This window comes from Dermacentor silvarum, chromosome 1, assembly GCF_013339745.2.
Source record: "Dermacentor silvarum isolate Dsil-2018 chromosome 1, BIME_Dsil_1.4, whole genome shotgun sequence".
Lineage (NCBI taxonomy): Eukaryota > Metazoa > Arthropoda > Arachnida > Ixodida > Ixodidae > Dermacentor > Dermacentor silvarum.
The window spans coordinates 383,149,724-383,169,180 of NC_051154.1; the positions used below are offsets into that span (position 1 = coordinate 383,149,724).

Genomic DNA, 19,457 nt, shown 5'->3' on the forward strand with positions numbered 1-19,457 from the left:
TGACTGAAGCCTAGCTGCTAGAACTTTCATTAAAATCTTGTAGTCCACATTTGTGAGTGCTATTGGTCTGTATGATGTTACTTGCTTCAGCTTGTCCTCGTCCTCTGTCTTCGGAATCAGCAACGTGTGGGATTCACTGAACGACTGTGGTAAACTTTACCATCGTACGCTTCGTTAAAAACTGCTACGAGTACTTCTGACAATTCTTTTTTAAACCGCTTGTACCACGCAGCGTAAAGCCCATCAGGGCCAGGCGACTTGCCGGGATTCAAATTGTCAATCGCGTGTTCCACTTAGAAAACAGTTATCGGCGCTTCTAATGTAGCTTTCGTTTCTTCACTCAGTTGAGGCATGCGTGCTAAAAAATTCGTTTTAAAACGTTCCAGGTCTGCCTGCCTAAGCGCGAACAGATTCTCATAGTGCTGAAAGAACACACGTGCTATGCTATCGGTACCTGTAACTTCGTGACCGCCCGCTTCGATCACGTCAATCTGATTGCGTCATGCGTGCGCCTTTTCCAGTCCAATCGCCCTTTTTGCGGGTGTCTCCCCTACAGCAAAGGATTCGGCTCTAGCGCGAACAATCGCGCCACGATAACGTTCCTCGTCATGCAGTTCAAGTTGCTGTTTGATATTCCGTATATCACTTTTGAATGCTCCCGGCTCTTGGCACTCCAGTTCTGTCAACTTCTCCAAAGTTGTTCTTAGTTATTTTTCTTTCTCTTTCCCTTCATAATTTAGTGTGACGGAACGATCAACGGCTTTCATTTTAATCCGCTGTTTAAACTCTTCCCATCGTTCTGCAAGTTTACCGTCTCCGTTCAGAAGAGTTTTTTCGATGCATTCCAACACTGCTGCTACGAAACTTTCATCAGTGGTCAGTTTCGAATTCATTTTCCACAGCTCCCAAGAGAAGCTGCAACCTTTTGTCTTTCTTCCTATATCACATTTAACCAAGCAATGGTCAGTGAAGGAAATGGGACAGACCTTGTAACTGTTGCACATCGGTATTGCTGCAAGCGACACGTAAATGCGATCTAATCGCGCATGGCTGTTCCCTTGAAAGTGCGTGAAACGCACATCTCGCGTCCCTATCATGCAGTCGGCCACGTCTTCTAATTCGCATTCAATAATTATCTCGGCCAAGGTATCCCTACTTTTATAGCTTTTGACCTCTATTTGACCTATCTCGGGCACTCAGAACACAATTAAGATCACCCAATAATACCATATGCTCATCAACAGCCATATACTCCTTTAACTTGACAAAAAATTGCGCCCGTTCTTCTAACGCATTTGGAGCATAAATACACACAACACACCATTCCAGTCCACTGAAAAGAAAATTGCACAAAACTAATCTGCCAGATGGACAAGAAAAGAAGCCTTGCACTGTGAGACCCGGTAACTTCTTAATGAACAGTACACAACCAGCTGACGCCCCAATGGCGTGGCTCACTATTGCGTAATACCGCGACGTAAACCGCTGCACCTAGCTCCGGGTCTCCTCGTCACCATCCACTTTTGTCTCTTGCACTGCTAAAACGTCAAGGTCATGGTCCACCAGTAGCCTACACACTTGGCAAACTGAGCTATCGACGGAGCTGGTGGGATACACCTTCCGATCGCATTTCGTGCATTCATTTATGGCACGCATGAGGCAGATCAAGCCTGACGTTCCGTAGAAAATGTGTCCTTATCAATACCCCCCCCCCCAAAAAAAATGAGGGGAAAGTATACAACAGTGCTGGTAATAAAAAGTAAGCCATGACTAGAAATAAAAAAAATCACGCAAGTTTGCACTCGGTCGCGCAAAGCTTGCGCACAGCGAAGCATGCTGGCTTCTACTGCTAGGTATTAACTTGGTTGCTGCTAGGTCTTCACATGGTTTAACTTAACTACGCATGTAGAAAGTACTCTGGGGCGATCATTTTTGCAGGTACCTTCCCTTTCGCAACATTTCGCCTGACAAGCGCTGGACGCGTCGCGCCTACGAGCGATAGCGCTCCTGGCATGCCACAAACGCAGGCAGTAAAAGTTGGCACAGTGCCAATGCTGTTGCTTAGCGACGCCAATCACGTTGGAGGCTAGCCGCTCTGTATCAATCGGCCAGATTTGCTGTGTCATGAGCTTTGCACGGCCTAGTGCAAGCTTTCGCTTTTCTTTTTCTCCTGGCTGAGCGCGCCGCAGAGAGAAGAGAGGCAGGGTTCGGGAAGGCAGAGAGCTGGCGAGGAGGAGACCGCGTGTCTCCGCCTCCTTCTCCGGGTCCATGGTTACGGCATGGCAGTTGCTTGACGCGCACCGCAAGTTACGGCTGGCTTAAACAGCTGCCCTGTTAAAAGTCTATCGAGCCGTATTTCAACCAGCGACCTATGGATAGTTGTTTCTCCAATAGCACTCCTACAGTCCACCGCTCTACCAACTGAGCTATCGACGGAGCTATTTTTCTTCTTTATTGCCTGGTTTGGACAAATACAAAAGCAAGAACAATCGCTACACAGATGCTAAAAATGCTGACAGACTGTCTGCCAGCACAATGGGGCTAAAAACATTTTATGGCAACAAGTTTGTCTAGGAAGGAATACCAATCAGGTTTCTCGGTTTTCACTTGATAGAGGTCTCTGAGATATTGAATGCTTTCAATGAAGTATTCCCGCGCCGGTCTCGTATTTACATCCTCGTTCAGCACGTCCATCCGCGTCTTGTACACACTATGGAGAACCAATGCCATGAACATATCGTACGGCACACCCCCTACGTTTACGACAGGCAAAAAGCGGATGCCATAGGGTGTAACTGGCAGGTCTTTCTGCAGGGTCCTTTGAAGGATCTCCAGAGAAAAACTGCATCACTGCAGTCCAGGAACATGTGCTCAATTGTCTCTGGTTTTCTGCAGATGTAACAATTTACTGACCCTGCGACATATATACCCTTTTCGTGTAACCAAGGTTTCGTAGAGAGTGTGCCACTATGCAGTTTGAAGAAGAACGTTTTTACAGATGGTCGTACCGGCATGCGTTTCGCTCTCTTTAAGACATCATTTCCTGGTCCGAGGCCATACACAGAGCGGTACAATGGTACAGGCAACATTGTGTCGACAAGATCTTTGTACAACCGTTTTCTTGTGACATCATGTAGATAGTCCAATGAAAAGCGTACTATCAATATATTAAATGCTCCAACAACTTCACGCATGTAGCCCCAAAGTCGAACTTGTCCCCCTGCTTACAATGAAACGATAAAACCGGGCATGTGACTTTGTAGCCAAATTTGCAACATTTCTCGAAGAAAAGAATCGCTCTGATCTCGTAGATACATGAATCTTGCCACGATCTGCCGCAAGAACAAATGCGCAAGCCGGAGCCCTCCACTTCGCACTGAGCGGAACAAGTTCGTGCGACTTGTTCTTTCCCATCCCGAGCCCCAAACAAAAACAGCAAGCACTCGGTGCTGCTTTTGAACAGAAGGACGTGACATTGACAAAGCTTGAAGCACATACCACACTTTCGCAACAAGGAAGAGGTTACAGACAGTTGCACGTGTAAATATAGAAAAATTGTGCCCACCCCATTTTGTTGTCTTAGCATGTAGTCTTTCCGTTTCACCCTTCCAGTATTCCTCATTTTCTCGGTAATGGTGGAGCGGCACGCCGAAATACTGGCCAGCGGTTACCGTCCACTGCACCTTTTCGTACACAGATGGTGTGGTTTCCCAACTTCCGTGCCAAAAACCTAAACTTTTGCTCCAGTTAACACTACTACCGGTATACTCACAAAAGGAAGTTACGTCCTGAAGTGCTTCCGCAACGCTTCGCTTGTCTTCGCAAAACAGAGCAATATCATCGGCGTACGCAAGCACTTTAACTTCCGCATGCATCAATCGAAAGCCATGCACATTTTCATTGTTGAGTATCTTCTGGCAAAAACTTTCTAAATAAATGGAAAATAATAGGCTACTTGCCGGGCATCCTTGTTTGATGCCAGAACTTACAATAATGCTTTCAGTGAGGTGTTTGTTGATAACTACCCTGGTAGAAGAACCCGTATAAGCCATTTTTATGCCTTCAAAAATAACAGAGCCAACGTTCACATATTCAAGAATACGAAAAAGAACATCATGTGTGACACGATCAAACGCTTTTTCTAAATCTATTTGCAGCATTGCTACTTTCCTGTCAAAAACATCGCAACACTCTAGGACACTTCTAGCAACATGAATGTTTGTCGTTAAAGTTCGACCTCTTACGTCACAAGTGTGATGTGGTACAACCAAAACTTTAATAACACTTTGTAGTCGCTTTGCCAATATTTTCATGAAAATTTTATAATCGACGTTTGCTAAGGTAATTGGTCTGTATGATGTGACTGACAACTGTTTCGTTGGGTCGTTCGTCTTTGGAATTAATATAACATACGACCGACAAAAAGATACAGGCAAATGTCTTTCCTTGCATGCTTCGGCAAAAACGTCGTACAAAATTATTGCAACTTGACTCTTGAAAGCTTTGTAGAATGTCGCACTTAATCCATCAGGTCCAGGTGACTTCCCAAGACTCGTCTCATCTATTGCGTGTTCTATTTCTCCTGCAGAGATCGGTGTTTCTAATGATGGTTTTCTGTCATCGTCTACTTTAGCCATGACAGGTAAAAAGCAATTTTCAAATCCTTTTACAACTCGTTTAGTGCATCCTATCAGCTTGCGGAAATGCTCAACGAGTGCTCGTTCAATTTCTGTCTTGTCGCTGGTCACAACATTTTGACACCGTATCGATTTAATTTCATTTTGCATAGCATATCTTTTCTCGTCGGCCAGCGCGCGCTTGGTAGGCATTTCGCCGCACCAGAGTCTTTCAGCGCGTGCCCTTATTATAGCACCTCGATACTTCTCGGCGTCTAAGCGCTCTAACTTTCCTTTCACATCTTTAATATCTTTGCTGCGGAAACCACGCTGTACACACTCTTGACACAATAAAAAGTCTAACTGTCTTTGCAGTTCTTTTTCTTTCTTCTTTTCATCATACCGCTTCTCAGATGCTTTTTCTATTGCCCCAATGATTTTTATCTTTTCCTTAAAACGCTCCCAAAGATGAATGATGCTATCAGATGTATTTTCAAGGACTTCATCTAAATTCCTTTTTGCCGCTTCAACGAACAGTTTATCATCTAGAAGTTTGTCGTTGAACTTCCACAATTCCCAGTAAAATTTTTCCTTCACCTTTGTTCCTATTGTAGACGTGACCAAGCTGTGATGACTGAATGAGACTTGTTTCACAGCGTAGTCACGGCACAGTGGAACTAGCTCGGCTGTTACGTAAGCTCTGTCCAGCCTGGCGTGACTGCTACGTTGGTAATGCGTATACGTCGTGAAATTGGACAAGATGTTACCGATATCTTCTAATTCGTGTTCATTAACTGCATAGTTTAAAACCATAGCACTGTAATCACGTAAAGGCTGCTGTCTCGCCCTATCTTCAGGAGCACATACGCAATTAAAATCCCCAAGGAAAATAATTATTTTGTCACAGGAAAGATACGTAGCAACACTTTCAAAAATATTTTCCGGTCTTTCTAATATTGGGAGCATAAACACAAATCACTCGCCAGCTTGCGTTACAAAATAAATAATCGCAGACGATGAGCCTCCCCGTGTCATAAACATGCACGCTTTGTTCTTGTATGCCTACAGACTTCCTCAAAAGAAGTAGGCATCCACCGGACCTACCCACGGCGTGGGATACGCAGACATTGTAACGAGGGCGGAAAACTGAAACCATGCGATCCGTCTGCTCTTCTGTCTCAACTTTGGTCTCCTGTATAGCGGCAATATCAACATCGCTTTCAAGAAGCAGGCGACTCAGCTGACATTGCCGCCTTCTGGATGCTAATCCTCTCACGTTAAGTGTTGCAACACGTATAGGGTTCTGCAGTTTGTTAGCCATTATTTTACTTTTTGTTAAAAGGAGCCGATGAACCGCATGGCACGAAAACTACTAGCGAGTCAAGTACACATAACAAGAGCGACCCATCACTTACAATTGTCGTTAGAGGATCCACTCGCATGCTGACACTCTCTACCGTCCATGGAATTCAACCGCGCATTTCCATTCTCCGTTGCCACAATGTCACCATGACCGCGCACGTGAATCACTGCACTTCTAGGGCGGCTTCGCCGCCGAGCGCGGATCGTCGAGTATGGACGGCCGCGGCTTGAAAGAGGGTCTGCGGGTCCCCGATAATTTGGAAGGTGGCTCTTCACCACCGACTTTACCGTCTATGGATTTTTCATCGTCGTTGGTCTGGTCTCGCGGTCGCTTTTCTGCCTGGGTGCTAGTGGCGCTATCAGCATCTGCTATGCTTTCCTCTGGCTCGAACCCAGGTGTCGCATCTTCGTTGGGCGTGTGGTGTATGTCCCCCGAAGTGGTTTCCTTGTCGCTTGTTTCTTCTTGCACCGCTACCTGGGAGGCGGAGACGACTTTCGCTTCTGCGTCCTGTTTACTGACCACAGAAGACCCTGGAGCTGCCACAAGTGGGTCAGCTGCGGCTTTAGTTGCATCCTCTGCGTCCGCCTCGTCCATTAGATGCTCAGCTGGATCTTCGCAGGCATCAATACTGGTGACGTTGGCATATGTCGGCGTGCACTCCTTCTCGTCAAGACCGAACTTGCGGCAGACATTGAACCGAGGAACTCGACATTCTCGCCGAATATGGCCCTTGCCAAGGCAGCGAAGGCACTGTGGCGGTCTCCCGGCCACAACGACTAGCGCCTGCTCACCGGCTACACTCACTTCATGAGGCAATTCGTCTCTCTTGACTTCCGCTTTCAGCCTGAGGGTTACAAGCCGCGTTGTCGAACCTTTATCAGTCACGCCATGCACCCGGCAACGTTCCCTGCTGACGTCCGTTACTTGTCCGTACGGTGCAAAACCACGCCTGACGTCTTCGTCCGGTACGTTATGAAGGAGCCAGTGGACTTTCATTCGCGCGTCTTGGTTGGCGGGGTCAATCACGACGCACCTGCAGTCTTTGACCTTCAGCTCGCCCACGTCGCTTACTTTTTTGACAGCCTTCACGTTCTTGAAAGCAACATCCCACACGTGGCTCATCCGATACGCCCCAAGGCAACAACATCGGGGAGCAACATCAGACTGGCCAACGCATCGCGGAAATCTTCCACACGGTAGGGGCGGGCCCGAATGTCGGCGTGCAGAAACACGGTGTTTTCGACAATTTTCCTGTTGGCAAGTTTGGCAGAACCATCTGTAGTCCTTTTCCTGTTCTTCCGTTGCAAAAACCTGTTTCCGCGGCGAGTCATTGCCGCAAAAGCCGCTCCGTTGGAGCCCATGAAAACACGACCGTTCACTTCAGTGGCCGGAAGTGGAATGAGCTATTTCAGCAGAACTAATTTCGAAGCAGTGCCAGGGGCCGGACCGTTCGACTAGTTTCGGTATCTGAAATAAAGCGTCCGCCATTGTTTTGGTAGGAAGCGAAAATTCAGCAACTTTTGCATGTGTGGCCCTACCTTTCCAACCTACGCATGAATAAAGTTAAGTTATGCAATTATGTGTTGAAAAAAATATGTCCTTGGCCATTTTCGTTTTTTTTAACACCCTATATATTTATCCAGACTCGGCCTTCGTTGCGCCGAAGGGCGGCGCTCTCGCTCTTATCTCGTCTGCTGCCATTCCGTTCGTCTGCTCCAGCCCTTTTCGCTGTCCACGTGTGAAACTTTTTAGAATTGCAGGAAAGCGACAATTTTGGTGTTTGTGAGTGCGAACATCTGAAAATGTCGGCGAAACTAGGCACAGGACACAAGGCGTGTTGTGCTGCTCTTTGGTGCCGCAACTCGGGAAGGAACAGCGCAGCCAAATTTTTCCGCTTCCCAGCGGACGAAAGGTAAGCACACTTTTTTTCGGTACGAAGAATCATGTGCTGTGCTTATCAAAACGGCCACAGAGCGAACCGAAACATTTCTGCCCTTACTTTACAGTCATTCTTTTTCCTGGCACTGCGCATTTTCAGTAACGTTGTAAGCATGTAAAGCTACTTGTGGACAGTTTCTGGTGAGCCGGTTGATGCCAGCTGACGCTCAAACGGAAATTTCGCTTTCGATATTGGTTTTTTTTAGCGGTGGACCTGCATTTTTTTTCTTCGCGAAGAAATCTTGCAAAGTATATATATGATCGCCGAACGCGCTTATTCGACGAACTGGCTCGGCTCAGAGCATTCCGACGAGCAGTTCCTTGGGTGACATTACCACATTTGAATGGTTTAAGAAAGAAGCCCCCAAAATAATTACGTACGAGCGACTGCTTACATTCCGTGTCACGAGAAGTTCATGTTACCTGCGCTAAGGGCGAGCTTCGCTTCACTTTTGAACTCGTGACATATTTTCTCGCTTTTTAGCACTCTATATATTAGTGTCGCTTTTATGTGTTGTTTATTGATATTCATGGTGGTACCTGTTTCATTTTCTAGGTGTGACGTATGGCGGAATTACGCCCAAAGAGCAGATCTTGAGGGACTAGCACGGGAGCAAATGTACAACGGCTACCGCCTCTGCTTGGACCACTTCGCTGAAAATGCCTACGCCGACCCTGCCAAAACACGACTCCTGTGGACGGCTGTTCCCACTGCTGCAGTGGAAGTGGGGTCCCCGATCGACGAGGGTAAGAAAACAATTTATTAGCGGTTGCGAATGTGTGCGCATTTGTAGTTCGTTTTCACGCGCCTTATCGCCTTGATACATAATTCACGTTCCATATTTAAGCATGAGTTCAAGGTGTGTCCTTTACATTGGATTTCATGCAACCAGCTTAATGTACAACTGCCTTCCTTCGCTACCTCCTTAACCGAGACCGATTTCTACCCTATCTTCCAGGACCCCTCCCGGGCAGAAGCCACAGAAGCCACGGCTGGTTCGGCTCAAGACCACCCTGCCAGCCAAAAGAGCGTCGTCCAGGTTGTAGGTATGCAAAGGCCGACTTGTTGATTTTGGGCATTAAGGCAGGCGGCGTGCATTCTTGCTTTGTGTAGAACTAGTATGCAAGATACGGCGCAAAAGTGAACAGCCCGGAGCGCTTCTTCTTTCTTTTTCATGTCGTCTGCTACGGCTTCGTGTAAACGTTACGCCGCGAATTTGTTGCGCGTGCTCCAGGGAATTGCGTTCTTTTCGTTTTTACTTAATATTCGATGATCATGCGTGGTAAAGGGTGTTCCAAACTGCTGGTGTAGCTAACGCTGCGAATATTTTCCAGCTTCCTGACGCAGCGAAAGATGCGAATATCTTCTTTTCACAACGACAGAATTCACGCTCGTAAGAAGACGCAGCCCACTTGGCCTTGCTGTAAGCGGCATATCTGTCGCCCGCCGTTGTCGCTTATAGGACATGGCGTTACACTTTGAAACACGAGGTCGCAGAAATAAATTGAGTTTCGATAGGGCCGAAGTTAACGCACGCGCCGATGGTCGAAATATTTCGCAGTCGGTTATTACGGCGTGTCTCACGCACGCATCGTGGTACGTAAAATCGCACAATCAATACGACGAAGCTTAGTCTTGGGTACACGCTGCAACGATCTCCATAATTTTCGTTGTATAGTAGAAATTTACAGGAGCAGGTGTGCGCGTGCCGGCGCAGAGCAGCTTTTAAATTATTTTGACTTAATTACCTCTTGTGGGCTGTGTAGGCAATGGTTAAAGCGAAAGTAAATTAAAAAAAAGAAACTGCAATACTACAATGTTCCTAGCCAGCTAATGAGACTACACCAATGCTAAACATGTTACGTAATTGTACAATAGCAATGCAACTTTGAGCAAGCTTAATGTCTCTTAGAGAAATATTTTTAGTGAAGTCATGCAAAGATACACAATCGAAGCTGACCCGCATAAGTTGGAAGCGCCATTTTGCGAAAAAAGTGCTGAGACTTGTTTAAAACATGTGACCTAAAATGCTGCTCATTTCCCCCTTATTTCCAGAAGATGGAAAAAGAAAAAGGAGCTGGCAATGTTGGGCTCAACGTCCTCGTCACCTGCTCTGCATGATCAGTTTATTATTCACGAACGTGTTACTATGAACCTTCGTTGTGGTGAATTGTACTGTGTACAGCCAATGAACGTGGTGACCCCTGCAGCGATAATCTAAATACGATGAATTGTGTGAAGACTTCTCTTATGTTTGTGTAACCAATACAGATGCCAACATTTGTATTTACTGTACGAATTACACAGCGCTGTGCTATTGTGGTATGTATTGAGTTGTATCGTTTGCAATACGTTGCTAATAAATCAGTGAATACACCACATTTCCGACTACTCAATTTCTTGCTCAAACAAAATTGTCACGCTTCGAGCTTGCTAGCTCGCGTGCATTTTAAACTGAGAAATATTTCCGAACAAATGTTTCGTGGACGTGCTCAACGTCCGAGAAAATTAGCGACCGAAAGCTGTAGAAAACAGTATATGCAGCAGCAACACAATCTAAAAAAGATGCAAGCGGTGCTCTTTTCCGCTTGCGGCTCACAAAGCGGTCGCGCGCTCGTCGAGCGCATAGCAGACGACAAGCAGCTCGGCGTTTCCTCCTCTCTCATCAACAAAAGCATTGCCATAGCAGCATCAGCAATTTTTTTATTGTTTATTGGTTTCACAGCTTGGCCTACCAAACACCAGGGGACAAATTGGCGCTAGTGACGCAAACATCGTTTACCCGGGGGGTATAACAGCTGACCTAGCCCTGGCAGTGCTGCGCAATGCGATTGTTTCAATCCCATGAGAGTTCCCTTGACGTATTCGCTGTATGCGCAACCCTTTTTTTAAACAGAATCGCTCTGTCACTCCCTTTCCGCAAATCACTCTATTAGTGCTTTAACAGTGGCGTTAATGTGGAAATAACCGAAAAGCTTGCAATTCAGTAATAACTTCATTTGTTTTTGTTATTTACAGCTGTCACAAAAAAGAAACCACGACGCATATGCCGAAACCCGGGATCGAACCAGGGACCTTTAGATCTTCAGTCTAACGCCTCTCCCAACTGAGCCATTTCGGCAGAACGAATTATCAGTGCTGCGCAATGCGATTGTTTCATTCCCATGATAGTTCCCTTTGACATATTCGCAGATCGCGCAAACCCTTTTTTTAACCAGATTAGCTCCGCCACTCCCTTTCCGCAAATCACTCTTATAGTACTTTAACAATGGCGTTAATGTGGAAATAGCCGAAAAGCTTGCATTTCAGTAATAACTCCCTTGGTTTTGTTATTTACAGCTGTCACAAAAAAAAGAAACCGCGACGCATATGCCAAAACCCGGGATCAAACCAGGGACCTTTAGATCTTCAGTCTAACGCTCTCCCAACTGAGCTATTTCGGCTTTTTTTTTTTCTTTATTACCTACTTTGCATATAAAACAATCATGTACAGTGCATTGTCCCATATAAAAGCGCTGTCACATAACTTTCAGCACGTGAGGGGTTAAAACGCCATCGCTTCATCAACGACAGTTCCCCCAAAAGGGGGTACCACTCCGGCTTTTCATTTTGAACTTTGTACACTTCTCTCAAGTATTCTACACTTTCGATGAAATTCTCTCGTGCCGATCGAGGATGCAGGTCCTCGTTGCGCACGGCCATCCGCGTCCTCCACACGCTGTGGAGTACGAGTGCCATGAACATATCGTAGGGCACACCCCCTACGTTTTTGACAGGCAGAAACGGATGCCGTACGGTGTTACGGGCAAGTCTTTCTTCAAGGTCCTCTGAAGGATGTCGCAGAGAAAGACTGCATCACTACAATCCAGAAATATGTGTTCAACTATCTCCGGCTTTTTGCAGATGATGCAGTATACAGACTAGACAACAAATATGCCTTTTTCTAGCAGCCAAGGTTTGGTAGGGAGTGTGCCACTGTGTAGCTTGAAAAGAAAGTTTTGACTGATGGTCACACAGGCATCTTTTTGACTCTGCCTAAAACATCGTCTCCGGGACCTCTTGGGTACAGTGATCGGTAAACGGCAATGGTAACATGGCTTCTGTAGATCCCTGTATAATTTCTTTCGTGTAACTCCAGAGAGATATTCCATCGAAAAGCGTACTTTTAGGATTTCGAAGCCCCAACGATCTCGCGCATATAACCCCTTGGTCGTCTTTGTTCGACATGGACCGTTGAAACAATAAATTCTGGCAAATAATTTGACAACCCGCACATGTAACACTGTTCTCAAGAAGCTGATGGCGTAAAAAATAAACCTACCCACGATCTGCCGCAAGAACAGATGGACCAGGCCAAGCACTGCGCACAGAGCGGAACAAATTTGTGCGACTCGTTCTTTCTCATTTAGAAGCCCACACAAATACTGCCATCACTCTGTGTAGCTTCTGAACAGCATTACGTGTATAGATAACACTTGAAGAACATACCACACTCGCGAAACAAGAAATGTGTGCACACCGTTGCGCGCGTAAACATTGAAAAATCTCGACCTCCCCATTTTTGCGACTTAACGCGTAGGTGCTCTGTTTCATCGTTCCAATATTCTGTTGTGTCCCGGTTAGAGCACTGCACGGGCCGATTTTTGAGCCCGGGCCCGGCCCGAGCCCGATCAAACATTTATGGCGAGACCCGGGCCCGGCCCGGGCCCGGAAATAATCTACGTTACCCGCCCGGCCGGCCCGCCAACCCTTTACCTTAGGCCCGAGCCCGACCCGAGCCCGACTCAAAACCGGCCCGAACCCGACCCGAGAGCAAAATAATGTTTTCAGAGTTGAGACGCCCGAGAATAACTCGCTGCACGTTACATGCACACCACCAGAAAGCCCGTGCCCGCCCGGGCCCGCGTCAAAAAACCCGAGCCCGGCCCGGGCCCGGGTCAAAAAGCACACGACGTGCCCGAGCCCGTGAAAAAACTGTTCTACCCGGCCCGGGCTTTCGGGTAAGCCCGAGCCCGTGCAGTGCTCTAGTCCCGGTAGTGTTGGAGCGGTACGCCTTAGTACTTGTCAAGTGTTACCGTCCAAGTGACGTTTTCGTACAATGAGGGCGTTTTTTTGTTTCATGCCAGTTTCCCATGCCAGATACCTAGACATTTATTCCAATTAATTCTACTACCGGTACACTCGCAGAATGACTTGACATCACTTATTGCCACTGTGACACTTCTTGATCATTACAAATAACCGCGATATCATCTGCGTAACCAAGCACTTTGACTTCCGCGGTCAAGCGGAAACCACGGACTCGTTCATTGTGAAGCATTTTTTGACAAAGTGGTTCTAAATAGATAGCGAAGAGTAATGCTGACGCGGGACATCCTTGTTTGACACTTGATAAGACCGGAATGCTTTCGCTAAGTTGCTTATTGACTACAATCCTCGTAGTGCATCCTGTGTACGCCATTCGCACCCCCTCAAAAACCACAGATCCCACTTTTAGGTAGTCGAGAATGCACAGAAGTATCTCGTGAGTCACGCGGTCAAATGCCTTCTCGAGATCTATTTGTAGCATCGCTACCCTACTCTCAAAATCCTCACAGCATTCCAAAATATTCCTTGGAATGTGAATATTCGCCGTTATAAATCTTCCTTTGATGCCGCAGGTTTGATGGGGTCCTACTATTTCTTTAATAACAGTTTGAAGTCGCCTGGCCAACACACCCATGAAAAGTTTGTAATCAACACTCGCTAAGGTTATCGGTCGATATGATGCAATAAACAGTTGTCTAGTGGGATCGTCAGTTTTCGGAATCAACCACAATGTGCGACCTTCTGAAGGATGCTGGTAATTCTTTCTTTTCGTTACGCCTCATGTAAAACAGCACATAAGGCTTTTGCCACAGCGCTTTTATGTTTCTTATAGAATGCTGCGCTTAGGCCATCTGGACCAGGTGTCATTTTTTCAATCGATGTTTCAATTTCTTTGGCAATGATAGTTGCCTCTAAACTTGCTTTTAAAGCGTCATCGAGTTGCGGCATAAGTGTTAAGAATTCATCTCTGAATGTGCCACTGCCCTCTTTCATGCTTCCTAACCAATTCGCGATAATGATCCACAAACGCATGTTCAATCATCGATTTATCGTTTGTGACGACGTTTTGATATTCTATCGCCTTGATTTCGTTTTAGTTGAGTAGCTCCTTTCGTCTGCCAGTGCACGTTTCGTGGGCATCTCGCCACACCAAAGCTTCTCGGCGCGTGCGCGCACCACAAGCTCCCTTATATCTCTCTACGTCTATAGTCTCCAACTTTCGTTTAACGTCTTTAATTTCCTTACTACGCATGCCCGGTGGCACGCATTCTTGACAGAGTAAGAAATCGAACTGACACTGCAACTGCTTTTTCTTCTTTCTTTGGCTATGTTTTATACAAGATGCCCTTTCAATTCCCGTCAATTTTACCTTTTCTTTAAAACACTCCCCATGTATAAATTAAACTTCCCGTGCTACACTTGAATAATTGTCTATTCAATGTTACCGTTCTCTACAAACGTGTCATCAAGTAGCTTGTCGTTCAACTCCATAGGTCCCAATTGAATCTCTGCTTTTTTTTATTGATGGTAAACATAACTAGGCTATGGTCGCTGAAAGAAAACATGCATAACACTATAGTCTCGGCACAAGGAAGTAATGCTGTAGATACGTAGGCTCTGTCAAGCTTCGCCTGACTGTTATGCTGGTAATGTGTGTACTGAGTACTCTCAGACAACACACATCCTACGTCATCCAACTCTCGCTCGTGAACATTCAAAAACAAGGAACTACAATCGCGCACCGGCACTTTGCTTGCCCTATCTTCGGGAGTGCAAACACAGTTGAAATCTCCAAGAAAAATAATTGTCCTATCACACGAAAGGTGCACTTCAAGGTTTTCGAAAAACGTTCTGCGCTCTTGCTCTCTATTTGGTGCATAAACACAAACAACCCGCCAACTCGCGCCAGAAAAAGAAAAGTCGCATACAATCGTCCTAAGGTATTATATAAACAGTCTACAGGAATACCAATTGAATTCTTCAAAAGAAGTAAACAACCACCGTATGTACCATGAGAATGGCTGACACATACATTGTAGCGGTCGCGGAAAGGCGAAACCATGCGGTCTGTCTGCTCTGGGACTCAACTTTCGTTTCCTGCACGGCGGCAATATCAACGTCATTCTCGAGGAACAAGCGGCGCAATTGTACTCCCACCTCCTACACCCCAGCCCTCGAATGTTAAGCGTTGCTACGCGTAAGGTTGTTTCTAATTTATAGGGCATGTTATCGTATGGGCAAGGCTACCATACGGCTTCTACCTCACGTAAATACTCGCCAGAAAAAACGAAAACCGCACGACTTAATCGGTGAATGTGGGGGTCTCAGCCAGTCTCGTGTTTTTCATCGCGGCTCACATACACCACTAACATTTGCCTCTTACGCATTAATGTCCTTCCGGGAAATCACAACAGCCTCACCTACCCAGGTGGTGTAGACTGCAGAGGCGGCTTGGCCTCTGCCCGAGGGCCGGCCGGAATTGTCGGCCGTGGTTTGAAAGATGGACGCCTATTCCCTGCTGCCTTCGTCGGTGGTTCCCCACCACTGCCGCTATCGGGAGTACTTGTCTCGTCTCTACCTTCGTCCCAAGGGCGCTTGCCGGCCAGGCCGCCGGCTGCGCTCTCGCTCTGGTCCATATTGTCCTGTCCGGTGGTAGCGTCCGGTTCCTTGGCGGGAGGTTCAGACGATTCTGGCCTCTCTGAGGCTGTTGCAATCCCTGGGTTGTGGCTCCAACGGCTGGTCAGCGGGCTGTTGCCCGTTGTCGCGTTCGGCCCACTTGCTTTGGCCAGGTCTGTCGTCGCTAGCGCTCCGTCGCCCGAACTTGCTGCGTCTTCAGCGTCACGCTCGTCCATGAGCAGCTCGGACGAGTCATCACCACCCACGGGCCCGGTGACGCTGGCATAGGAGAGCGTGCAGTCGTGCTCCTCATGACCGAACATCCGGCAGCCCCCGGAACGCGGCACACGGCAGTCACGACGAAGGTACCCCTTTCCTCGGCAGCGTAGACAAATGGGCGCTCTTCCCGGCACTACAACAAGGGCTTCCTCGCCGCTTACGTTCACTTGATGAGGCAGGTCATCAATTTAAGGCCCACCTTCAACCTGAGGGTCACCAGACGGGTCGTCGAGCCTTTGTCGGTCACGCCGTGTACCCGCCAACGCTCTCTGCCGATTTCACTCACTTGCCCGTACGCTGCAAACGCACGTCGCAAATTTTCGTCAAGTACATTGTGAAGCAGCCAATGTGCCTTCATCCGCACGTCTTGGTTTGCCGGGTCGATTACGAGGCAGCGGCCGTTTTTTACCTTGATGTCTCCGAGAGCCAGGATCGTTTTCACTGCATCCAATTTCTTGAACGTCACCGCCCACTCATGGCTCCTACGATACGCCCCCAAAGCAACAACCTCGGGGAGCAGCGTCAGGCGGGCCAGTGTGTCGCGAAAGTCTTCACTTGATATGGCCGGCAACGGACGTCCGCATCTAAAAAACCGTATTCAAACAACTCGTCCTGTCGGCAGGTTGGCAGTACAACTTCATAATCGTTTTCAACGTCAAAAGAGCTGTTACCACGGCCGAAACGTGCCGCTGTAGCCACCCCTCAAGGGCCTGCCATCCTGCGTCCGCTGAGCTCGGTCTCAGCGGACGCAGGATGGCAGGCCCGCAGGAGCAGAATCCACCGAGCTATTTCGGCAGAACGAATTTCGAAGCAGTGCTGCGCAATGCGATTGTTTCAATCCCATGAGAGTTCCCTTTGACGCATTCGCAGAATGCGCAACCCTTTTGTTTTACAGAGTCGTCCGCCACTCCCTTTCCGCAAATCACTCTTATTAGTACTTTAACAGTGGCGTTAATGTGTAAATAGCCGAAAAGCTTGCATTTCAGTAATAACTCCCTTTGTTTTTGTTATTTACAGCTGTCGCAAAAAAAGAAACCACGACGCATATGCCGAAACCCGGGATCGAACCAGGGACCTTTAGATCTTCAGTCTAACGCTCTCCCAACTGAGCTATTTCGGCAGAACGAATTTCGAAGCAGTGCTGCGCAATGCGATTGTTTCAATCCCATGAGAGTTCCCTTTGACGCATTCGCAGAATGCGCAACCCTTTTGTTTTACAGAGTCGTCCGCCACTCCCTTTCCGCAAATCACTCTTATTAGTACTTAACAGTGGCGTTAATGTGTAAATAGCCGAAAGCTTGCATTTCAGTAATAACTCCCTTTGTTTTTGTTATTTACAGCTGTCGCAAAAAAGAAACCACGACGCATATGCCGAAACCCGGGATTGAACCAGGGACCTTTAGATCTTCAGTCTAACGCTCTCCCAACTGAGCTTTCTTTTTTCTTATTGCCTGCTTTGACAGAAATACACGAAATCAAACGAAACATGAGTACACGTATAAAATACATCAGTCACACTTGACTGACGTGGTCATATTAAAACCTTTTCAAATTTACAAGGTCATCAAGAATAGCCACCCATTCAGGAGGCTCGGTTTGCGCTTGATAATGTTCTCTAACTTCTGCAATACTGAGAATGAAATTTTCACGTGTCGTGCGAACATTTATCAGCACGGCGGACCGACATTCTTGTCTTCCACAAGCTGTGGAGGCTCAGGAGCATGAACGTATCGTACGGTATTTCACCTTCATTATCACTGGCCAAGAAACGTATACCTATCGGTGTGATGGAAGATCTTTTTTGAGCCTTCGCTGTAGGATGTCCCAATGAAATATTGCATCCCAACAGTCAATGAAAGCATGATCAATGGTCTCCGGTTTTTTGCAAAATTATGGAGTTTTACGTGCCCAAAACCAGTTCTGATTATGAGGCACGCCGTAGTGGGGGACTCCGGAAATTTGGACCACATGGGGTTCTTCAACGTGCACTAAATCTAAGTACACGGGTGTTTTCGCATTTCGCCCCCATTGAAATGCGGCCGCCGTGGCCGGGATTCAATCCCGCGCCTCGTGCTCAGCAGCACAACACCATAGCCACTGAGCAACCACGGCGGGTCCGGTTTTTTTGCAGAGCAAGCAGTAGCTGTCCGTGGCACGTAAATTCCCTTCTGTTCTAGCCATGTCTTACTGGCAATGTATTTGTATGCAATTTAAAAAGAAACTTTTAACTGTAGATCTTACGGGCATCCTTCTTACTCTCTTCAAAACGTCTTTTCCTGGTCCTGCCACGTTTACAGTTCGGTATATAGGTATTGGCATCTAAATCCACTAATTCTTATAGAGCTTTTTTCGTTGTGATGGTACATAAATATTCCAAGGAAAACCTCGCATGCAAGATACGAAAAAACATAACCACTTCACGCATATATCCAGTCACACTTGTCCTCTGTCTTCACAAGGACGCTATAATGAACTGTGGCAGAGTTTTTGCCAGCCGTACCTGAATTACTGTCGCAAGAAACCATCACTTTGGTCTCGTAAAAGAAACAGCGCGGCACAAGCTGCTGGATATACAAGTGAGCGAGACCCAGTCCACCACTGCGAACTGACCGAAACAAATTACTGCGGGCTGACCCTTTCCCAACTGGAACCCCATAAACACAGCGAATACCCTATGTATCTCTTGCACATTCACTCTAGCCATGAACAGAATTTGCATTACATACCACACTTTGGCTACTAAAAACAAGTTACAAGCACTAGCGCGGCTGAACATTGACAAGCCTCGTCCCATCCAGCCACCTGCTTTTTCCTTCATCTTATCAGTTTCGTCCAACCAGTAATCCTTGCTATCTTTGTAATGCTGGAGTGGCACTCCCAGATATTTTGCTAGTGTAGTCGTCCAGCGTGCCGATGCAAAACAATCTGGCGTTACGTCCCAATGACCATGCCATATGCCACAGGTTTTTTCCCAATTTATTTCGCATCCTGTTTGCTTGCAGTACTCTTTTGCCACGCGAACGACTTCTCGGATACTTTCTCGATCATCGCAGAAACAGCAATGCCATCCGCGTACGCCAACATTTTTACTTCGGTCCTTTGCAGTCTAAATCCTCTAATATTCTCGCTGCGGATCACGGCTAAACAGAATGGATCAAGGTAGACCGCAAAAAGCAGGGGGCTGAGCGGACATCCTTGCCGGACTCTGGATTTGACTGAAGTCCTTTCACTCAGGTTTTTATTAATGGTAATCTGTATAGTACAGCCCCAATATGCCATTTTTACTCCTTCCATAATAACATTGCCAACGTTTACGTAATTAAGAATAAGAAACAGCACTTCATGTGACACTCGATCAAATGCCTTCGCTAGGTCGAGCTGCAGCATGGCAACTCGACCTGAAAAGGCGTCACAGCATTCGAGTACACTGCGTGCCACATGAGTGTTGGTGGAAATGGTGCGCCCTTTGATGCCACATGTTTGGTGTGGCCCGACAATGTCTTTGATCACAGTTTGTAGCCTCTTCACCAGGATTTTCATGAATACCTTGTAGTAT

General features: G+C 47.0%; 1 protein-coding gene and 3 non-coding genes across 4 annotated transcripts; all 4 read right to left on the reverse strand.

The window, feature by feature from the left end:
• Positions 1–10,965: 10,965 nt before the first annotated feature.
• Trnaf-gaa (transfer RNA phenylalanine (anticodon GAA)) lies at positions 10,966–11,039 on the reverse strand. The gene has a single exon. It is a non-coding gene; the product is annotated as a tRNA-Phe (tRNA).
• A 249-nt stretch (positions 11,040–11,288) lies between these two features.
• On the reverse strand, positions 11,289–11,361 carry Trnaf-gaa (transfer RNA phenylalanine (anticodon GAA)). The gene has a single exon. It is a non-coding gene; the product is annotated as a tRNA-Phe (tRNA).
• Positions 11,362–15,426: 4,065 nt separating this feature from the next.
• On the reverse strand, positions 15,427–15,945 carry LOC119446010 (uncharacterized). The gene has a single exon (XM_037710319.1). The coding sequence runs from the start codon at positions 15,943–15,945 to the stop codon at positions 15,427–15,429; it is 519 nt and encodes a 172-aa protein (XP_037566247.1).
• A 1,003-nt stretch (positions 15,946–16,948) lies between these two features.
• Positions 16,949–17,021, reverse strand: Trnaf-gaa (transfer RNA phenylalanine (anticodon GAA)). Its single transcript has one exon. It is a non-coding gene; the product is annotated as a tRNA-Phe (tRNA).
• Between the last annotated feature and the right edge of the window lie 2,436 nt (positions 17,022–19,457).